Here is a 23,306-nt window from a genome sequence, read left to right as displayed (position 1 = left end):
GGTGACCCAGATAATGATGGAGGTGTGGAAGCACCAAGCAATGAGTTGTAGAACTTAACAACTATGGGGCAACTAAGCAAAAGGTGCAAGATAATTGGTTAAACGGGTAGAAGGTAGCTACCCAAGACTTCTTAATGGCATAAGGAAATTAGATATACCCTTATGGGGGATAAATTGCTTATGTTACGATATAATGAGTCAATGTCGAAAAAGGAAATGTTCATTGTCAAGGAGACCCTTATTGGGACACCCAAACACTCTGGAACACCAGGAGGTGGTGTTTAGTGTCGTAAGGGCAATAGATAAAGCCCAAGGGACTAAGTCCCTAGCGAATGATGGATAAGAGATGCCATCCAAACATCCAAGGTTGTGGAGACGGGAGGAATCCGTCTACCTGATTTGGACAAAGCCAAAAATGGGATTTTGGCAAGGCTAGTGATGGGCATATGGAGGCCCATAAGTAGCAACGGTAATCCCAGTGTGTGGGATTATAAGGTGAGCATGCCCAGATTGAAGGACCACTCCTTAAGTTATCAGGTAAGTTCAAGCCTATGAATACTTGCTAAAGCATGGTAGAATGTGCAAAGCTATCCTCTTAGTCTGGAGGAGAATAACCAAAGGAAACATATGAGGCCAAAAGGCAAATAATATTGGGATAGAACTGAACCATAAAAATCGAAGGGCATAACCAATGGTGGTTATGCAAGTTGGGAGTGGAGAATCAAGAGGGTGCTCGAGGATGTTGTTACTAGCAACAGCAGTGCCATGGAGAGTCTAAAATGTGGAATTATCCATGTTAGACCATATGGTGAGTAGGGAGCTTGCAAAGGAGAAGCTTTAGCAAACTAAGGAATAGAGTTCCTTGAAGGTTCCCAAAGACAATTTTAGGTAGATAAATACCTAGAAAGCCAAGTGTAAATGGTTCCTAGAGCGCACGAAATCAGAGTGGCGTAGCAGAAGTGTGGTCTTGAAGCTGGCTATGAGGCAAGGCTATCAAGGTTGGGGAAGTAGTTTCCGAGTGTTCAAAGAGAGGTCTTTGAACAAAAGTCAATAGTTAAGGACTTTCATGCTTATGCATGAACTATGTTACGGTGGCTGAATGACTTGCTAAGTGAGATTGGCGAGTCAGGGGAACAAATCCCCTAGTTGAAGGTGCTAACTTCAAAAGGGGTGGCCCATGGGGCCGAGCATGGAGGAGTCCATGCATGATCACAAACTTGTCAAGCGAGAGGACTTGGTAGTGTGGAGAAACTAGGTTCTCAAGTTGTGATCTATAATGCACTTTAAATACATGTTGGTGCACCGGCGTGGGGAGTCACGCCAAGCATTATGTGTGATGCCATCCGTAGATGCATATACAGAGGTTGGGTTCAAGTCCCACCCTCTAGTGCTTGGGTTCGAGTCCCAACTCACTAGGGCGAAGTGATAGTTTGGAATATGAGGACACTCATTTTTCGGTGATTATGGACTCTTAGTAAGGAGACTAGCTTGGGCACACCGCCAAGTGGGGGATGCCCCGGAGTCGTGATGCACGGTTAGATTGCTTAGTATGGCTCGACACATCGAACTTGAACACTTTGGTGCGAGTGGCACCAAGAACGTGGTGAATAAGATGGGGACACCCAGTCTTGGTTGTTATGGACCCTTAGCCAAAAGGGCTGGCTTGGGTGCATTGCCAAGTGTGGGGGATGCCCCGGGGGTCATGGTGAACAACTTAAAGGTCTGGAGGACTTAGTACCTATTAACAAACTTATTAAGGTGCCAAGGTTAGATCACTAGGTGATCTTATGGCTAAAACAAGGATAAGGTCCTTATGAGGTAACGGATAAGGTTCCTAGTTCAAAGTGTTAATTTGAACTATTGATGATGGTGTGGCTTGGTCAAGGTGACCAAGTGGGAAAAACACCTAATGGAAATGATATGTGGCAATGCAATGGCATAGTGAGTCCAAAGAAAGTAATCTCTATAAGAGACCCATGGGAGGGTCACAAAATTGGGCTAGGGATAGAGTCCACAGCAAAAAATGCTAAAGAGACTTACTAAGGGTGAACACCCTCTGGACTTAGCAAAGTAAAGTCTTTGCTATGGAACCGAAATGATATCTCGAGAATGGAGGTAGTGATTCGATGTTGTTAGGTGCAATAATCAAGGATAGGAGCAAAAGACTAGTGGCTAAGAAAAGAGCCATGGGAATTATAGAAAAGAATCCAAAAGGCAAAGTTAGGCCAAGAACATTAATGTGTTGGGTGCTAACGAATTGCGGGAAAGGCAATGTGTTTCCAAAGATGAATTCCCAATTGCTCCGATTTAGCAAAAGTGGAAGCTCCAAGGGAGGGAGCGGTAAAGTAGCCAAATGATAAAGCCATGCATAGCCATGGCACAAATTATGATAACTGGAACTTAGTGCCCAAGGAGAATGCTTTATTTCGTTAAAGTGGAACTTATTCAGTAAAGTGGGACATTAATTAGCATGTGTCCACATGCCATTTCCTAGTACTTAATTAATATTTATTAATATTTCTATCAGTTTTTAAATTTATTTTTTATATTTCATAATATTATAACACAAAATCATATGAAAAGTTTTTAATTTATAAATTATAAAGCTAAAACTTCAATTTTTTATTGTTGTTATAAAAATGGCATGTGGCCACACACCATAAGTGGGATAATGAAAAATTCCACTTTAACGAAATAAAGCATGAGACACGAAATAGAAGAAAAGATGATGATGCCCTCAAGTAGAGAACTTCCTAGGATGCAGAAGTGGAGTTGCACAATATGTGCAATGCAAGGTGTCAGAGACACCTAGGAAATTGACTTCAAGAAGTCAAAATTAAAAGTTCCATAGTGCAAAGGTTATATCGATGGAAACTATGATTACTTGAGAAGGAGTCATGGGGTTGAGATAGAGACGGTGTCTCTAACAAGTTTAGCGAGAACTAAACCAATAAAAGGAGAGAACCACTACAAGTGGTCCAATCAGTCTCTAAGTTGGAGAGACTATCTGCCTTAGAGGATGGGTAAGGCATGGTGAGCCTTTGGTATCAAACCATTGATGAATATTGGCGAGGTGCTAAGGATGGAAAGGGTAATACATGTTGGTATTACTTTATAAAATGGTTTATTGTTCGATGAGGACATCGAACTTCTTCTATAGGTGGTGGAGTTGTGAGACACAAAATCCCTGGGCCCCAAAGTGGAGCTAAAATGGTGCCACGTGGTAGTGGCCGAAGCAAAAGCCAAACGAGCGTAACACGTTTGGACTAAAAGCTCTGACTTGAAAAGGTCAAGAGTGGGAGTGGAACTCCCAAAAAAGTGCTCAAGGAACAAGCACAAGGCGAGGCATGAGTGAGTCTCTAGAAAAGGGGACACAAGAGTACCAAAACATGACACGTGCAGGAGTCTGAGATGGAGTCCGAGGTGAAGTCCAAGGTGGACCCGGGATGGACCCAAGATAGACCCGAGATCGAGTCCAAGATGGAGTTTGAGATGGAGTCCAAGATGGACCCGAGAAGGACTCGAGATGGAGTCCAAGATGGAGTCCGAGATGGAGTCTGAGATGGACCCGAGATGGACCCGAAATGGAGTCCGAGATGGAGTTCGAGATGGACCCAAGATAGAGTTTGAGATGGAGTCCAAGATGGAGTCTAAGATGGAGTCTGAGATGGACCCAAGATGGAGTTCGAAGTCGAGATCAAGACCGAGACCGGGACCGAGACCGAGACTGGAACCGAGACCGAGACCAAGGCTGAGGTCGAGACCGAGCCCAAGCCCGAGTCCGAGTCCGAGTCTGAGTCCGAGTCCGAGTCCAAGTTCGAGTTCAAGTTTTAGAGGGTGAAAGCCCAAAGTGTTCATCTCCCAGACTCTAGGGGGTTTGGTGGGCTCCAAAAGTATTGTAAGGGGGAGGACGGCAATGGAGCCAATTTGGCCAAAAAAGGCCAGTTTGGCCTAGAAAGGCTATACCCAGGTGTTGAGTGATGAGCTGACCACTAAGAAGTCCAAGACTAGAGTGAATACAGACCGACAAGCAGGGTAGCTTGGTGAAGTATTCAAAAGCCGGCTCTAGTTCCCCTGGGAGATCGACTAGCCGATGCTCCCAATGCAAGTGTGGGTGGCACTACCTACTTGGATATCTGGCATGGCTCAACAGAACCTTGCTCTAAGCCCATAGCTAGAGCACCCAAAGGCAGAAAGCAGGGAGAGTACCCATGAGGCTGGTGTTCCGAAATGTTATTTCAAAGTCCCAGACTGTGGAAAGGAAGAGAAGTAGCCCTTTGGTATGGTGACCAAGGACACAGTCACATAGTAAGGAAGTCCCAGAGGATAGCGAGACTTAGTGGTTAGGCCTGTGGGCCTTGATCCAGTGGCAGTGTTGGCAAACACGACCATGGACAGAAAGGGATTTGGTGGGGACTGGAAAAGGGGTATTGGGGAAGGATAATCCCCATGTCTGTAGGCATCCTAAGGATGCTAAAGAGTGGATTTGGGATGATCACTCATGGATGGATGGCCCAGTCCTTGAGAGACGGGACTGTGATGTAGGTGGTGTTAGACCACTGGTGTGACCAAGGTGAAGGGGCATGGCTTTAGTGTAACAGGCTGATATGTCGATGGTACTTTGGGGTGTCGGTCATGGGATCGGACACGTGGAGCACTTGGACGAAGTGCAATGGTTGAGTGGTATGGATGCCATTCTTGGGGCTAGCAAATCCCTAAGTCCAGAATAGAACTTACGGAGGTTGTGAGTGAGACTCCTCCAAATGGTCGGAGGTGTGGTTAAGTGACTAAAGTAGAATGGAAAATTTAGTCGCTTACACTTAGACCTTGTTAAGGTCCACTTTAAGCCTGTCTTTGCTCACCACATGCCTGAGAAACTTTACATCTTATAGAGAAAAGTCACATTTACTCTCTTTAGTATATAGCTAGTGTTCCTTTAGTTTCTCAAACACCTTCGTCAAGTGTTTGACATGCTCCTCTAGCATCTCATTATAGATCAAGATGTTGTTAATGTAGATGACCATGAAATGGTCCAGATTGGGTACAAAAATGTAGTTTGTCAGTGCTAAAGATGTCAATGGTGCATTGCACAGCATAAAGGCATCACTTGAAACTCAAAACTTTCATATCTTGTCCAACAAGTTGTCTTCTTGACATCTTCCTCTACTACCCAGATCTAGAAGTATTCTGACCTTAAGTCGATCCTCGAGAAGTATTTCACCTTTCCCAACCTATCAAATAAGTCCTCAATCCTTGGTAAAGGGTAATTGTTCTTCTTTGTATACTTGTTGAGTAACTAATAGTCTATGCATATGCATATAGAGTCATATTTCTTTTTCACAAATAACATCGGTGCCTCATATGGCAACTTGCTCAATCTAACATACCCTTTTCCCACCAACTCCTCAAATTGGCACTTGAGCTCCTTGAGTTCCTTTCCATTCAACCGATAAAAGGGACGAACCACTACCTTAGCACCCTCAACCAACTTGATTTTATGTTCTATCGATCGTGTGGGGGGTAACCTCGCCGATAACAACTTCGGCATAGTATATCAAAATTGGTCCATCACCTGCTAAATCACTAAAGGTATTTCTTCTATTCCTATTTTTTTGTCACTCACTGAGAGTAAGCACAAAAATGCTGCCTTGGTTCTTTTAATGAGTTGTCCTCTCATGGACACCAAGTTCAAGTAGGAGTCTTTGGCCTTACTTTGCCTTACTTTTAAATCTCAGGCCTCCACCTTGGATCATTCTCCTCGGGTATTCACCAGTACCACAAGGTTCCTACCTTATCTATGCAAGGCTACCATAAACTGATTGAACCAATCTATCCCAAAGATTACGTTAAATCCTGCCATGTCTAACACAGTGAAATCCATGTCTCATTTCCATATCCTTACTTCGACTCTTGCTTGTTGAAGTACTTCATTAGTGCTTTGGGTACCTTGAACAAACTCTACAGTCCTTGGTTCACCCAGTCACTATAGTGTTAGTCCAGCTTGCCGAACTATGTTTGCAACCACAAAATTATCCAAAGCAGCCATATCAATGAAGATCTTAACAAAACTACTTCTGAGCTTCCCTCTAAAGGTTAGTAGATGTTGCGAACGACTCTTTACCAAAGTTGCTCGTGTAATGAGAAACTTTGAGCTAAGGATTAGATCACATATCTCAGTTTGGATTTCACCCAACTTAATAGCCATATTGACTTTGGCCTTCTTCAGGTAGAGACATTCCTGTAAGCGACTAAATTTTCCATTCTACCTTAGTCACTTAACCACACCTCTGACCACTTGGAGGATTCTCATTCACAACCTCCTTAAGTCCAATTCAAGACTTGGGACTTGCTAGTCCCAAGAATGGCATCCATGCCACTCAACCCTTGCACTTGGTCCAAGTGCTCCACGTGTCCAGTCCCAAGACCGACACCCAAAGGTACCACTGACATATCGGCCCGTTATGCTAAGGCCATGCCCATTCACCTTTGCCGCACTGGTGGTCCAATACCACTTGCATCACAATCTCATCTCTCCAAGACTAAGCCGTCCGCTCACGAGTGCTCATCCCAGATCCACTCCTTAGCATCCTTAGGATGCCCACAGACATGGGGAATAGCCTTCCCCAACATCCTTTTGTCAGTTCCTGCCAAGTCCCTTTTCCGTCCATGTGCATGTTCACCAACACTGCCACTAGATTAAGGCCCGCAGGCCCGGCCATTAAGTCCCATTGTCCTCTGGGACTTCCTCATCATGTGACCGTATCCATAGTCACTACACTAGAGGACTGGTCCTCCTCCTTTCCCCAATTTGGGACTTCGGGGCAACATTTTGGAACACCGTGGCCTTATGCGAGCCCCGTGGGTACTCTCCCCACCTTCCGCCTTTAGGTGCTCTAGCTATGGGCTTAGAGTGAGGTTCCGTTGAGCCACACCAAGTATCCAAGTAGGTAGTGCCATCCACACTTGGACTGGGAGCATCAGCCAGTCGATCTCCCGGGGGAACTAGAGCCGGCTCTTGAACACTTCACCAAGCTCCGCTTGTCGGTCCGTATTCACTCTAGTCTTGGACTTCCTAGTGGTCAGTTCATCACCCAACACTGGGTCTGGCCTTCCTGGGCCAAACTGGCCATTCCTAGCCAAACTGGCTCCACTGCAGTCCTCCCCCTTACTATACTTTTGGAGCTCACCAAACCCCCCAGGGTTTGGGAGACGAATGCTTTGGGCTTTCACCCTCTCAGACTCGAACTCGGACTCAGACTCGGACTCGGACTCAGACTCGGACTCGGACTCAGACTTGGACTCGGACTCAGACTCGGACTCAGACTCAGACTCAGACTCGGACTCAGACTCGGACTCGGGCTCAGGCTCGGTCTCGATCTCGGTCTCGGTCCCGGTCTCGGTCTCGGTCCCGGTCTCAGTCTTGACCTCGGGCTCCATCTCGGGTCCTTCTCGGACTCCATCTCGGTCCATTTCGAACTCCATCTTGGACTCCACCTTGGACTCCAACTCGGGTCCATCTTGGACTCCATCTCGGGTCCATCTCGGACTCCATCTCGGACTCCACCTTGGACTCCACCTTGGACTCCACCTCGGACTCCACCTTGGACTCCAACTTGGGTCCATCTCAGACTCCATCTCAGGTCCACCTCGGACTCCATCTCAGACTCCAACTCGGGTCCCTTTTTGGAGCCTCATTTATTGCTCGCTTCATGCTCGTTCCTTGAGCACTCCGTTGGGAGTTCCACTCCCACTCTCGACCTTTCAAGTCCGGAGCCTTTTAGTCCAAACGTGTTACGCTTGTTTGGCTTTTGCTTCGGCCACTACCACGTGGCACCCTTTCGGCTCCACTTTGGGGCTTAGGGATTTGTGTCTCACAATACCCTTCAAAAGTGTCCCGCTTCACCACAGTTGAAGCATATGTTATTTCCTATGCTACTAGCAAACTTGACTTTCTTATTAATGGGTTTATACCTTTTTGCTTGACTCCCCCACATACTTGCTCGGTAGCCATCAAATCTACATTTCCGAAACCCTAAAAACTCATTTTTAGAGAATTTTTTCTTGAATTTCCCTTTGGCACAAGTCTGCAAGCCTGATATGAAGGCATGGAATGCATCAATGTTGCCTATGTCCATGACAAAGATCCTCTTTGCCATGAACATATTCACATACTCTTGAATGGTTCCCATAGATCCATCCATCCACGAATTCTCAAATTCTCTCCCAATCCCCCTCTTTGGGCTAGACTAAACTTAAGGTTCGGTTACATTCCCTGCAAGCACAAGCAGCCAAACACACCAAGCCTCCAGGTTCCTAACATCCCTTAGTACAACAAGACTTGATCATGGGACCCTCTAAATCCCAAGCCTTAAGTGCAACACTTTTTTCGGGACACTGGAGGGAAACACCGTGGCCTAACAGCCCAGTATAGGTACCCCTACTCCCCCACTTTCATCCCGAAGGAAAGGCCCAATCCTTTAGGAAGGGCAAGGATCAATGAGTTATAAGGTACTCAAGTAGGACACCACTTTATATGAGTTGGGAGCACTGTAATTAATTTCCCTTCCGGGAGTGGGAGTTGCTCTTGAGCACTTCCTTGGGTGGCCCCTCTAACACCACCTGATCCCATGCTCGCTCCTACCCAAGGCCCCTAAACCCAAGCCTCAACCTCAAATTAGTTTGGAAGCACCACTTGAGAGTTCCTTCAAGATTGGTTCCTAGACCTCACTTTCCCGGAACCCCTTGCAGCCCCCCCCCCCCGAGAGACACATGCTTTGGGCTTTCACCCCACGACTTGTATTAGTATTTGGACTCAATCTCAAGCTTGACCTCAGACTTGGTCTCGAACTTGATCTTGAACCCGACCTCGGACTTTGTCTCAAACTTGATCTCGGATCTCAGACTCAATCTCAAACTTAGTCTCCAGTTTGGTCTTGAATTCGGTCTCGGACTCAGTCTTGAACTCGGTCTCAGAGTCAATCTTGGACTCGATTTCAAACTTGGTCTCATTTAATGAACTCTTTATCATTTTAGTCATACTTTTTGGGGATCTTTTAGCCTATGACACTTCGGGGAGTTGGTTCCTTACAATCAATTATTGAGAAGTATCTTGCATTTTCTAACCTATCAAAGAGGTCTTCAATTCTTCGTAAAAGGTATTTATTCTTCTTTATATATTTGTTAATAACTAATATAATCTATACACATTCATATAGATGTTTTTTTTTCTTTTACAAATAACACTAGATCCTTATAATATACCCTTTATCAACCAACTCTTTATGTTGGCATTTGAGTTCTTTGAGCTCTTTTTTTTTTAACTAATAATGGAGATGAACCATTGCTTTAGCACTTTTGACCAACTCAATTTTCTATTCTATTAGTTGGGTAGGGGGTAGTCCTATTACTAATTTCTTTAACATAGTATCTTGAAATTAATCTAACACTTGTTGAATAATTAAATGCATTTCTTTCATTCCCATCTTTTTATCATTCTTTATTAAGAGTAAGCACTAAATACTACCTTAGTTCTTTTAATAAATTATCCTTTCGTGGACACCAAATTCAAACAAGAGTCTTTAACCTTATTTTGCCCTACTTTAGAGTAAGATTTAATATAATCTTTAAAATGGATTAATTCAATTGATTTATGGTAACTTTGTATGGATAAGGTATGATGGTGATATTAGCAAATACATGAGGAGAATGATTCAAGATGGAGGTAGTGAAATCCATATCAATTTTCTATGTTCCTACTTCAACTTTTATTTATCAAAGTACCTTATCGATGCTTTAGCTACCTTGAAAGAACTCTATAGTCTTTAGTTTTCCAAGTAGCTTAAGTCTGCAATCTTGAGATAAAGGTGTGGATCACATCTATATCATTTATATCCACAACAAGGATTCTTTTGGCTAGAAACACATTCACATACTCCTAAATTGGACCAATCCACTTCAACCGACTCAACTCATCCCTTAAATGTAAAGTAGTATTTGGGGGTATATAGGTTGCTCTAATTTTTACTTTCATCACTTTCAAATAGCCATTGGACCTTCATTGGCCTTTGCGGTTCTTACTAAGGCTGTTAAATATGGTTTTGCATATAGTACCTTTTAAAGTTTTACTACAATGCTCAAATGTAATTTTCTATATTATATAATTAATCCTTCACTAGCTTATAACCATTCACTCCCTTAAAGATTGGTGGAGACTTTAGTTTTTACTTGGGAATTACTTGTGGGATAGACTCCACCTAGTTTGCTCAACCCATCTAACCACCCCCGAAGTATCTCAAAAGCTCCACTAAATTGTTGCTCCACTGTGAGCTTTAAGTTAGAGTAAGTTCCTTACCCTAATATATCTTAATATACCCTTAAGCTTCTCTTTGGCCCATGTTGACCACATGGTCAAAACTAGTATCTAACAATTCTTCCCCCCCAACAAAGTCCTTGTCCCAAGGACTAATTATACTGGTGATCACCCTTTTTGGGAAACCTTACTCAAACTCTTGATTTATCTTCCATAGCTGTATACATCGAGAAAGCATTGGGCCTTTCATTCCAAGATAGTACATCTTTTAGTTGGTTGATATAAAATACCAGATAAATTTTCACCCCAACTAGCAGTGCATATGATAAACCACCTTACCAATGCACTCTAGCATTTCATATGGACCAACATATTAATAAGAAATTTTGTCACTCTTCCCATTCCATAAAAGCACCAAGGTGTTCCATTGCTCACTTCACGGAAAGATCACTCGCACAATGATGAGATCACCCATCTTACCCAGATTGCTGATGCCCATTAGCAAATGTAAACAATCAAAGGGAACGACTCAAGAAACGATCCATAGGGTTCAAATATAGAGAGAAGGGGCCCATGAACAAGAACACACCCTTTTTTTCCAATCGGTTAAGAGTCTTGGGATATTTGGGGTTAAGTGTCCTTGGGTTTGAATAATACTGGATTGGCTGACCTCTCGGGAAGTTCAAATTCAGGAGCTTACAGCAAACTTCTCTACTCTATCTTGAGCTGCTTGCAAATTCTATTTACACACCACTAGAATGTCAAGTTTTATGGCCAGATTAGTTACCTTGGAATCAAATTTATCTTAAACATCTTTACTCAAATACAACTCCAGTCAACCAACTGGGCTAGTTTTGAAAAACATTTAAATTGATTTCACTGTAACAATGCCACTATTAAAAAAATGATGGTGACGGTGATATGTACTAAGGCAATGTTACTTCAAATTGCTGATGTGGCCATCACAATTTGACTGTGAGTCACATATGTAGTGTCTATTAAGCAAACCAAAAGTATAGTGCCTACATTAAAGAAATACTCAAAACTGAAGCTATAAAAGATAGGTATTGTGGAAAAATAAAGAATATAAAAATATGATATATTTGCAAATAGGTCATACACCTTGTGAAAGAATCATTTGCATGTCTGGAAACCATAATCTAATGTGACCATCATCTTCTATTTATGCAATTGTGTTCATTTGCAAATAGCCTGCAGAAAAAAAATCTATTAAAATAAATATTTGAATTGTAAAGAATACTTGAGGAATGCATAAAAACTATGATCTTCTATAACACTTTTTCTCCATCTAGCATGTCATAGAGGACAAAGTAGCAATCTATTTAAATTATAACTCAATGTAGATTGAAATAACAACTAATTATCCTTGTCTCAAAAGGCAATACCAATCCTGTATTTGGAATGATGCTAGACTGAAAGATTAAAGGGAACTGAAGAGTTGAGTCTAGTATTCCTAAGAGTTTAAGAATGATTAAGATTGTACTCCAACATGATAGTTTTGAAAATTTTCATATACTTATATTCCATGATATTGGAAGAGAAGGGAATAGTTGGTCACAAAACATTTTACAAAGTGCTAGTTGTCATTGAAGAAGCAATATTCCCTTATACTTGCTTTATAATTATTTGTGACAACAACATTATATGTAAAACTCCACCCTGCAGAATACAAAGAAAGTTTTCGAAGGGTAGGAAATGGCACTTGTAATCTTTCTTATTTCCAAATGGGAGCTAGAACATAGATTTCTTGAGAGGCGCACTCTGCTTGCGCCATGTCAAACTTCTCATCATCAAATTACTTAACTATCCTTCATTATGCATCCCTATATATCCCTATAATAATTCCTAAAGCTCTCCAAGGATTTGGTTCTTGACAGGTATGGCATTGACTTTGCAGAAGATTTGATAAATTTCCTTGTAAAATCGCCTTGCATACATGCTTTGCAAAGAGCAATCCATTCAACATAGATTAAGGCCATCATAAAAGTGGGCCAATTGTCTTTAAATTTAATTCTCTGTATCAACATCCAATGGAGCCTTCGTAAATATCAAGAATGGGCTGAGGCCCAGTGGAGAGGATAACATATGGAACTCAGAGAGGAGAACATATGAAGCATGTCGGGAGGCAATGAGGGAGATAGGATACAAGGAAGGCAATGGGAACGAGGTATCAATGAGCCCATCTCCACCTGCGCCTCAAACGCAAGCACTTCACACCACTACTTCCCACTTTCAACAGGAGCTCATGATAGACTCTCACCGGCGTGGTCTTGAGAATCTGGATTGCCATGCCTAGCATGGCACTCATGTGGAGCAGGAGGAGCGCAGTGCTGCTGCTCAAATTCACAACAGCAGCATTGGATCTTGCGTTGCTGGCTATAGCAAACCCACTGCACTTAACACTCCAGATAGATTTCTGAAGACTCTCCTATGCCCAATCTCTGTGCGTCCCGCTCTCCATCCATGGGGGATGGGGCGGCTCACGGAATGGCCGATGTTTGGGTCAACACATCAAAACAGTGAAGAATCAAGTCTGAACTGCTCTGAAGATGTTCTCCAGCATCACATAAGGCAATGCATCACTCACAAGGCTGGACTGGCACGTAAATTCCGCAGCATGCATCCCTCGATTCATCTCCCTGTGGTTTTTGCACGCGGTAAGAAACGTTGCCCATGCAACTCCATCTGCTGGCAAAGGCATATTCTCCAGGATATCCTCGGCCTCTTTCAATCGCCCTAGTCGTCCGAGAGCATCAACAATGCAGGTGTAGTCCATTGTCAGAGCACATTGCCGTGAAGTAGCTTACTGCTTCCTTGACGAGCCCCAGATAGCTACACGCCATCAAAATGATGGCAAACGCTGCCTTGTCGGGGCCAAAGCCATGAAGAAACATCGCCCAGAAGAGCTGGATCGCTGCCCGATCTGGGCATATGCTGCAAGAATCGTGTTCCAGGAGAGAAAGTTCCAAGCTGGCATCTCATCGAACGCTTTCTTAGCATCACGAATATTTGCATCTAGAGCATATACCACTAGAATTGTGTTCCATGAATAGGAATCCCAACAGCAAACCAAAGAAAACGCCCGGAAACGACCTCTCTGGGCATAAACAGCGATTATCGCGTTCCATGAAACAAGATCTCTGTGTGGCTTTTCTTCAAACAAGTGTTTTCCTTGATCAGCATCACCGTTTTGTGCGTATGACTTGATCATAATCGTCCACGAAAGTACGCTGTGCTGAGGCATCCTATCAAACAAACTCTTGGCTTGAATCATATCCCCATTTTGGGCATAGCAGCAGTGCATCGCCCCCCAGAGGATCGCGTTTCGGTGGACAATTTCCTGGAAGACATCCTCCGCCTCCTCCACGAATCCATTCTCCGCAAACATGACGAGCATCACCGCGCGAGTGATGCTGTTCTTCTCGGGCATGGAATCAAACGCGGCCTTCGCACCGCCCACTCGCCCGCGCTGCGCGAAACCCTGCACGAGGATCGTCCACGCTACCACATTCGTCTCGGGCATCCGATCCAGCACTTCTCTCGCTCGCCCAATCTCTCCGCCGCGGGCAAATCCCCGCAGCAGCGTCGCCCACGTCTTGCAGTTCCTCTCGGGCATCGCATCAAACACCGCCTTGCTCGATCCAATCCGCCCGCAATCGCCCAGCGCCCTGACCATCGCAGTGGAGGAAACTACGTCCCATACCGCCATTCGATCGAACGCTGCCTTGGCCTCCCCCGGATGCCCACTCTCGGCATACGCGGTCGCGAGCGACGTCCACGACGCGATGTTCTTGGCCGGCAATGCATCAAAGATCCTTCTCGATTCCTCCAAATGCCCACACCGCCCGTAGACAACAAGCGTTTCATCCCACCAAGACGATGCCTTGTGAGCTACGCGCGCCATATTTTAAATCCGGGAGATTATTCGAGGTATATTCATCACAAGGCCTTTGTTTTACACTGTAAAGAGTTTCCTTTCTCTAGCAACTTTAAGGAGCTTCCTCGCTTCGCTCGTGGCTCCTTCCACGACTACTACTTCGCTACACTGCTCTACCAAAATCCACCCAGCAACACTACTTGTGGAGTGTGATTTACAATTCCACCTCTTGCAAGTCGTCTCCAAACACTTCAGAGGAACTGGCAGCTTCGAATCCCACTGTGCTGGACTGTTGATGGTGGTGCTGATGAATCGAACTTTCCTGGTGTTGGTTTTGCTGCTGCTGCTCGACCATCACTGGTGGAGTGACTTCCAGAGCTGGAGGTGGCGGCAACGAGACGGTCGACGGTGCTGCTGGATAGTGATTCGAATAAAACATTGCTGGCGAAGAGCTGCTCGAGAGATGATCAGGCATTGGCCCCGGATCGTTTCTCATATCCTGTACAACCGGCTGAGCGAATGCTCCATTCCCGTTTGAGAACGCCGTGTCGGAGACAAAGGCTGGTGCCGAGTAAGGATCCACCGAATGGTTGCTGTTGATATCTGGAGCAGCGGCAGCAGCGGCCGCAGGCACGAAAAATCTCGCTGGAACCAAAGGCTTTGCGCTTGCCTTTGGCACCACGCCAAACAGTGGAGGAGAGTCCGATGATGTCTTGGATGGTGTTACGCTACCTTTGTTGAATGTATCGACATATCTGCAAAAACCTCGTGAGATTGGAGTGCTGGGAATGACCAAAACGGTACCTTGATCTAACGTTTTGACGTGCGTGAGCTGCGTACTGGTTACTGCTTGGAGGCATTGGTGGGATTCCACTCACAACCGGTTGGCTCTGGAGTTGGCTCTGGTCTCTCGGGAGACATGGAAATAGGAGTGCCGTTCTCCTCCACGCGCGAGACGAGCTTGTTTGCTGTGGGAGGAGGAGCCAACGGAAGGTCTGGTGCTTGTGCCTCGGCTCCTTCTTCAACCCAGCGCTTCAGCGTCGTATCTAAACTTTTGCTGTCGCCAAGCTTTGCCTGCATCACATTCCCGAACATCAATCAGCTAGCGCTCTTTCCAAAGCTTCTACAAACCTCCTTCGAAGGTGTTTTTATGAAGCCCATCACTCTTTGCACGAAAGAAGTAAAGATACACAAGAGCAAGTCAAGTTACCTGTGCAGGCCTAAAGTCAGTCTCAGAAATGCTTCTCGCTGGGATGTTGTATCTTCTCGTATTATCACTTATGGGTTCCATTGATTCTGATGAAGCAAGTGATACACTGCTTCTGCTAGAAGCTGTTGTGGGACAGTCATTAATATCAGCATTATCAGAAGCTTTCGGGGGCAACGGGCCTATCATCTTGTGTAGACCAATATTGCCAAAAAACCGTTGCACAATTGACGTCAGAGCCTCCCTGGATAACAGGAAAGTGAGTATAAAAGCCGAGTGTCCGCTTACAAACCTGAGAGTGGATACAAAGATGCTCTTCCAAGGCTACAGCTGCTTCTTTGCACACATCAGCTACATGGCCCGCTGTTTTCAACGTTTTCAACACTGCTTGGCAATACCTTCGAAGAGAAACCTTGTGTTAATGAAGCATACAGTTAAAAATCACTACCAACCTGAAAGCTTCGTTTATCTTTCCAGCTTCAGCAAGCATCGACGCATAAATAAGCTTGTATGGCTGAAAAGGAAGTAAAATAAACTGGGAATTGCCAGTCACTCTTGCAAATTCATACACTTCCATTCACTGATGAAGAAAAGGTTGGATCGACTCAAGATTCTAACCTTTTCCAGTGATGGTGGTGTGGATGAGTGTTTAGCTTGGCTAGCTAATGTGAAGAAGTTTTTGGTTACCATAGTTGCAGCTAGACGTGCAAACGTTCAAACGCGTCCACGTTTAAACGCCGTTTAAAATGTTTTTTTAAGGACAATCAAACGTTTACATGTTAAAGCCTAAAATGATTAAGAAAACACTAATATTTACTAAATACACTTTAATCTGATATTAAGTTTATAAAACCCAACCGATAAAACAAATGAAAGAAGAAGCCGTTTTAGTCGTCTTCCGATTCTGAATCATCTTCCATTTTTTCATCGATGCTAAACTCGTTAGTAGCCTGATTTGGTTCCTCAAAAGCTTCTTGCAGATCCAAAATCCTCTTCCAATGAGGCTCCAACTCCAGCTTGTCTATATCAATCTCCAGCATCCTCAAACCTTCACTCTCCAGCTTCTGAACAACCCGCAAGTTTGTATGAATGTAAACCAGCTTCTCAGCATTTTTGGGAAGCAAGTGGGACCTGTGCTTTGTTTGTATCAAGCTCCATGAGCTCCAATTCCTCTCGCATGGAGAAGTGCAAACAACCTGGCTTAAAATCCGGAGAGCCATGTGACGTAGATCAGGCATCTCTAAACCAAAAGAACTCCACCAGGTTACTGGAAACTTTCTGGTCTCTCGATCCTTGGCAACAGGTAACCTCATTTGCTGTCCAAGCTGTTGCCGAAACCTCTCAAACTGTGCCTGCAATCTCAGCTGCAAGTCCAGATCACCTCCGCTATAAACATGCATGTACTCCAACCAGTTCCCGCGTGCCTCATTGTCCAGCTTGTCATTCTCTGGGTTATCCCCCAGAAACAGAGGATGAAGAGCAAAAGCAGCTCCATGAATGACGTTGTGCATTTGATACCACCTTGCCTCCTTCAGACCGTGTGATTCAAGTAGGAAATCCTTGATTTGTCCCACTTCCTCATGTGCATAAATTCCATTTCAAGCTCCCTCGTCCATCTTCTCAATCAGCCGATCAACAGCTTCAAAGATGAGGCCTGAAGTCGCCCCCTCCCGATCAGCGAGTCGAAGAACTCGAAGTAAAGGTCCGAGCAAAATTAACAAATTCTCGCACCGCTCCCAGAACAAGTCATTGAGAACACGAGATCGCAGCTCCAGGCCCTCCAGCTTCTTAGACCAGTCAAGTCACTCCCATTCTTGGCTCACCACCATTCTTCGAAGCCCGGAGAGATTAGTGGTCTCCAGAAGCTGAGACATCACAAGAAAAATATAAGCAAACCTCGTGGTCACAGGCTTTATCAGGTCCCGTTTGCAGAAAGTTCTATAAAGAGCTAGAACCCGTGGCTTTGAGGTGATGAAGGTAACTATCTTTGCACAGCCATCGACGAAAGGCTGCACCCAAGACAGAGCTCCAATATCTTCGAACAGCAAGTCCATAACATGGCAAACGCAGCGAACGTGTACAATCTGTGGAAACTCCTGCTGCAAAAGCTCCCCCATGACCACGCAGTTGCTTGCATTGTCTGTCACCACCTGCACAACGTTTTCCGCACCAACCTCGGCACTCACTTGTTTCAGCTGCTCAAACAACCATGCTCCGGTTTTCTTCGCATTCTTGCTGTCCACAGCCTTCAGGAAAATTGAGCCTCTCACAGAACTGACCATGAAGTTGATAAGAGACCTCTTCTTGATATCAGACCAGCCATCCGTGACAATGGTACAACCATATGTCCTCCAACTTAGCCACACATCTTCAAGCCGCTTTTGAACGTTGTTGTATATTCGTTGTAGCTCAGTTGTCCGCAACTTCTCATATCCCATGAGGTTGTCAATCACTGGATGCCCCACTTTTGCGGCAACTTTCAGCATTTTCTTCAAGTTGTCTCTTCGGATTGTGTTGAAGGAGATGTTCTCGGCAAAGAAGAACTCTGCAACAGCATCATCCAGTGCCTCAGCCGAAGCAGTATCAAAAAATGTCACCAAATTTCCATCCGAGGATCTACGTTTCGCTGCTCTGCTTGTCCCAGCACTGGACCAGTTCTCCGTGCTTGCCACCATAGATTCTGATGGCCCCCCTGAACCCTGTGCGGCTTGCTGCAGCAGATGCCCATCATCAGCATCTACTGGGTCTGCTAGCTCGAAATCAGAAAAACTGCTGCGAGCCTTTTTAAGAACTTCATAAGGGATCTCCCTCATTGCCTTGCACGTTTTCACACCTCTTGCCCGAACTCCAGCGAGATGTGCTCGCACTCGCTCCGCTCCCCCAGTGTGAATCTCATGACAATACTTACATGTCTAGTGCCGCTCTGCTTGTATCACATGCTTCCAGCTCCAGCATTCGCGGCGTCCTCCAATTCCTGACATGACCCTGAAGAAACCCTAAAGAAACCCTAAAGAAACTCTTGTCTCTTTTTGCAAATAGTGCAAACGCGTTGGGAGTTTAAAACGGCGTTTTTTAACGTGTTTAAAACGTTACGTTTTTTTAGTTTCATACGTTTTCCGGCAACTATGTTGGTTACTAAAGGAATTCCAGATGCAGAGGTTTTAATGGCTATTTCAATGGTTTTGTGTGATGCAAGTCTTCAGTGGTGGAATTAGCTTGAGGAGTCTTATGCTGTGGATAAAAAACCATTAGTGTCTACAATGGATGAGTTTGAGGTTATTTCCATTTACGTTTTGCTCCTCACTATGATGTGAAAAATGCTCACACCGAACTTTGACATTTTCAGCAAGGGAAAATGAAGTTTGGGGACTATATTGAGAAGCTAACTCACTTGATTAGCCGTGTTTCAATGAAGGATCCAAATCAGAACAAGTCCTACTTCATTGATGGCCGTCATAGTGAGAACATGCAGCAACACTTGTCATTCTCAATGTACAAAGAGTTTGGAGGAACTCTTTGATGCTGCTCATCGACTTGACAATGACAAGTATAAGTCTCACAAGTGTTTGAGGATTCTTTCTGTTGAGAATTGCCATGATGATTATTGTGGACACAAGGATGGGAATAAACGTCACAAGCTAAAGTCTATGGTGGCTACTTTGGGTACACAGGGGTCAATGAAGCAGAAATTCTTTATAAAGAATTATAAACAATGTTGTCATCATTGCCACAAGCTGGGACACTACAAGGCTAATTGTCCATGGTGAAGAGCAAATAACATGGCAACAAGAATGGCCAATCTTCTACTAATGGTAAGTCAGATACTAAGAAGTTGCAAACTTTGCAGCACAAGGATGACGAGGATGACCATTTCAGTTGGAGGAGGAGGCTTTCAATTGTTGCTCATCAACTTAACTGTATGTGGAACAAAATGAAGGTCAAGGACACTTGTGCATCAACTTGCTAGAGGGTGTGTTTCGTGGCAGTCCATTGTGGATTTTATTGGACAGTGGAAGTGATAACAACTTTGTTTCCACAAAATTTGTTGAGGAGAATGGCTTAGTGACACGAGAAGTTCTTCCATATATGGTAGAAGGTGTAGTTACCTTTACTCGGCATTTCAATACTTGTGTGAAAGGGCTAGAAGTGTTAGTTGGCAAAACCACACTTGTGGAGACTTTTTATCTCATAGATCTTCATCATGTGGATCTCATTTTTGGGATGTCATAGTTGGTGAAGGTGGATCCAGAGATATGGAGTATTAAGTGTGGAGTATGGTGGCATTAACAATGTGTGGTTTGGAGAGGGAGTTTAACCTCCAGTTGTTATGCTCTCCACTACATCTTTTAAGTGGGCTTTTCGTAATGGAAAAACACTTCGGAGTTACTTATTGTTTGTTCATGACTTGGGGGACCAAGCCACGTGTGGAGGAGAGGTAGTAGTGCAAATTATACTCAAAGAGTTCTCTGATGTTTTTCCCTCTAAAATTCCTCATGGATTGCCTTGATTACGAGGTGTGGAGCAAGGGATTACGTTGGAGCTAGGGATGTGGCCAATTTACCAGCATCCATTTCAGCAAAATTATAGAGGAGCATAAGTAAGGTTCTTTTGTTACTCCATAACAACAAACTTTATATGAAAAAGAGCAAATGTAAATTTGCAAAGTCAAAGATGGAATGTCTAGGCCATATTATAACATCCAAGGGTGTCAAGACGGATCCAAAGAAGGTGGCTGTGGTGGAGAACTAACTTACACCAACTTCAGTGGCTAAGTTACTTAATTTCCTTAGTATGGCTAGTTATTGCTGACATTTTCAACATAAGTTTGCAGAGGTGGCTATTCCTTTGGCACAATTGTTGCACAAGAACGTGCTATTCAAGTGGAAGAAACCACATGAGGATAGTTTTGTGGCATTGAAATGGTTGTTAAGCAACGCTCCAATGTTTCACATTGCTAATCCATCAAAACTTTATGAGGTGATATGTGATGCGAGTGGTTATGCATTGGGAGGAGTTCTCATGCAAAAAGGGCAGCCTATTGCATATGAGAGTCGAACTTCGAATCTCACGGAACAACACTATTCCATATATGAACAAGAGTTACTCTCCATTGTTCATGCTTTACGGACGTGGCAACACTATTTTTATGGTGTAGTATTCACGGTGTTGACGGATTACAAACCCTTTGTATATCTTTTCACACAGAAGGAGTTGAATACTAGACAAGCTTGTTGGATAGTCAAACATATGGAATTTAGGGAATTTTTTATTGAGCATCATTCGGGAAAATTGAATGTGGTGGTGAATGCTTTATCTCATGTTTGCATGTGATGGCGTTACAAACACAGTTTGGTCATTATTTGAGTAAGGTGGTTAGCGAGTTTGGGTAGTTGGTTGAGCGTGCTCAAGCTCAGGATGTTGAGATGGTCTCGTTGCAAGCTCAAATGGAAGCACCTTTCTCATTAGTGGATGGGATTCTTTACTACAATGGCCATATATATTTGCCACAAGTGAATGCGTTAATTACTCAAGTTTTATTCCACTATTATGATCGTCCAGAGGCTGGTCATTTTGGGGAGGAGAAGACATATGAGTTGATTAAGCACAGTTTCTATTGGAGGAACATAAAGGCCGATATCCTTGAGTACTATAAGTCATGTGACTTCTGTCAGCGGGTAAAAGTGCGACGGGAGAAGCTGGGGGACTTTTGCAACCTTTACCTATTCCTCAGAGCTATTGGTATAGTATCTCTATGGACTTCATCACTTGTTTGCCACGAATATAGAGGCAAAAAAAACAAGTATAGGTCATAATGGATCGTTTGACGAAATATGTGCGGTTGTTGGCTCTTCGGAAGAGTGTCACTGCCTTAGACTTGGTTGTGGTCTACTTGGAGAACGCAATGCACTACTACTATGCCCAAAATGGGGATTTGATTCAAGCTAAGAGTTTGTTTGATAGGATGCCTCTGCACAGCATACTTTTGTGGACAATTATGATCAAGTCATACACACAAAAAGGCGATGCTGATCAAGGAAAACAATTGTTTGAAGCAAAGCCACACAGAGATCTTGTTTCATGGAACTTGATAATCGCTGTTTATGCCCAGAGAGATCATTTCAAAGACGCTATACGAGGGTTTTCTTTGTGTTGCTGCTGGGATTCCTATTCATGGAACACAATTCTCATGGCATACGCTTTAGATGCAAATATTTGTGAGGCAAAGAAGACATTTGATAGAATACCAACTTGGAATTTAGTCTCCTGGAACACGATGCTAGCAGCATATGCCCAGACCAGCCATACGTATTCTGCGATCCAGCTATTTTGGGCGATGTTTCTTCACAGCTTTGATCCCGACAGGGCAGCGTTTGCCCTCGTTTTGACGGCATGTAGCCATCTGGGGCTCGTCAAGGAAGCAGTAAGCTACTTCACGGCAATGAGCTTTGACAATGGATTGGACCCTTCGCAAGACCACTACACCTGCATTGTTGATGCTCTAGGACGGCTAGGGCAATTGGAAGAGGCCGAGGATGTCCTGGAGAATATGCTTTGCCAGCTGATGGAGTTGCATGGGCAACATTTCTTACCGCGTGTAAAAACCACGGGGAGATGAATCGAGGGATGCATGCTGCGGAATTTACGTGCCAGTCCAGCCTTGTGAGTGATGCATTGCCTTATGTGATGCTGGAGAACATCTTCAGAGCAGCTCAGACTTGATGTGTTGACCCAAACATCGATCTTTGATATCCAGCCATTCCATGAGCCGCCCCATCCCCCATGGATGGAGAGCGGGACGCACAGAGGATTGAGCATAGGAGAGTCTTCATGAGGAGCATAGTCCTCCGCCTCTCGCGTATGAGTCCGTGGTGTCCCATGCATCTGGAGGGAGATAGGATACAAAAGGAAGACAATGGGAACGAGCTATCACCTTACTGCAATGAGCCCATCTCCACCTGCACCTCAAACGCAAGCTTTCCACACCACTACTTCCCACTTTCAACAAGAGCCCATGAGAGACTTCCACGGCTCACTCTCACCGGCATGGTTTTGAGAATCTGGATTGCCACGCCTAGCATGGCACTGATGTGGAGCAGGAGGAGTGCAGTGCTGCTGCTGAAATTCACAACAGCAGCATTGGATCTTGCATTGCTGACTGCACTTAACATTCATTGCCTCCCGACATGCTTCATATGTTCTCTCTGTGTTCCATATGTTATCCTCTCCACTTGCGAAGCATTGCACAGCATGTTGCTGGAGCTGGGCCTCAGCCCATTCGTTGATGGCTAGCATTTACGAAGGCTTCGTTGGATGTTGATACAGAGAATTAAGTTTAAAGACAATTGGCCCACTTTTATGATGGGCTTAATCTATGTTGACTGTATTGTTCTTTGCAAAGCATGTATGCAAGGCGATTTTACAAGGAAATTTATCAAATCTTCCGCAAAGTCAATGCCATAATCTGTCAAGAACCAAATCCTTGGAGAGCTTTAGGAATTAATATATGCATAATGAAGGATAGTTAAGTAATTTGATGATGAGAAGTTTGACATATGTTATCAAACATATTATCTAGCATAGCAATCAGGGATGCTCAACATCCCAAACAATTCTCCCCATTGGAAATAAGAAATATCACAAGTGCCATTTCCTACTCATCCATTCCCTTTGAAAACTTTCTTTCTATTCTGCAGGGTGGAGTTTTATATATAATGTTGTTGTATAGAGCACTATTGCTTCTTCAATGGCAACTAGCACTTGTTCAATGTTTCGTGACCAATCTATTCCCTTCTCTTCCAATATCATGGAATATAAGTATATGAAATTTTTCAAAACTAACATATTGGAGTACAATCTTAATCATTCTTAAACTCTTAGGAATACTAGACTCA

The 23,306-nt window shown here is 44.1% G+C and overlaps 3 protein-coding genes across 3 annotated transcripts; 1 reads left to right on the top strand and 2 right to left on the bottom strand.

Moving 5' to 3' along the window:
• Nucleotides 1–13,172: 13,172 nt before the first annotated feature.
• Nucleotides 13,173–14,234, bottom strand: LOC112348199 (pentatricopeptide repeat-containing protein At2g35030, mitochondrial-like). The gene has a single exon (XM_024680330.1). The coding sequence runs from the start codon at nt 14,232–14,234 to the stop codon at nt 13,173–13,175; it is 1,062 nt and encodes a 353-aa protein (XP_024536098.1).
• A 2,067-nt stretch (nt 14,235–16,301) lies between these two features.
• LOC112348198 lies at nt 16,302–18,227 on the bottom strand. Its single transcript, XM_024680329.1, has 2 exons — nt 17,238–18,227; nt 16,302–16,973 (listed from the first exon to the last, which is right to left on the bottom strand). The coding sequence occupies exons 1-2, from the start codon at nt 18,225–18,227 to the stop codon at nt 16,302–16,304; spliced, it is 1,662 nt and encodes a 553-aa protein (XP_024536097.1).
• A 2,999-nt stretch (nt 18,228–21,226) lies between these two features.
• LOC112348197 (pentatricopeptide repeat-containing protein At4g02750-like) lies at nt 21,227–22,030 on the top strand. Its single transcript, XM_024680328.1, has one exon. It carries the CDS (start codon nt 21,227–21,229, stop codon nt 22,028–22,030), a length of 804 nt encoding a protein of 267 aa, XP_024536096.1.
• Nucleotides 22,031–23,306: the final 1,276 nt, after the last annotated feature.

Source organism: Selaginella moellendorffii, unplaced genomic scaffold, assembly GCF_000143415.4.
Source record: "Selaginella moellendorffii unplaced genomic scaffold, v1.0 SELMOscaffold_27, whole genome shotgun sequence".
Lineage (NCBI taxonomy): Eukaryota > Viridiplantae > Streptophyta > Lycopodiopsida > Selaginellales > Selaginellaceae > Selaginella > Selaginella moellendorffii.
This window is presented reverse-complemented; position numbering and strand designations above follow the sequence as displayed.

Excerpts from the sequence above, each read along its gene's own strand:
- LOC112348199 (XM_024680330.1), bottom strand. The coding sequence starts at position 14,234 with ATGGCGCGCGTAGCTCACAAGGCATCGTCTTGGTGGGATGAAACGCTT.
- LOC112348198 (XM_024680329.1), bottom strand. The coding sequence starts at position 18,227 with ATGAGGGAGATCCCTTATGAAGTTCTTAAAAAGGCTCGCAGCAGTTTT. Across the intron at positions 16,974-17,237 it reads CCGGGCTTCGAAGAATGGTG|GATTTCCTACTTGAATCACA; the intron begins GTGAGCCAAGAA and ends GGACAAATCAAG.
- LOC112348197 (XM_024680328.1), top strand. The coding sequence starts at position 21,227 with ATGGATCGTTTGACGAAATATGTGCGGTTGTTGGCTCTTCGGAAGAGT.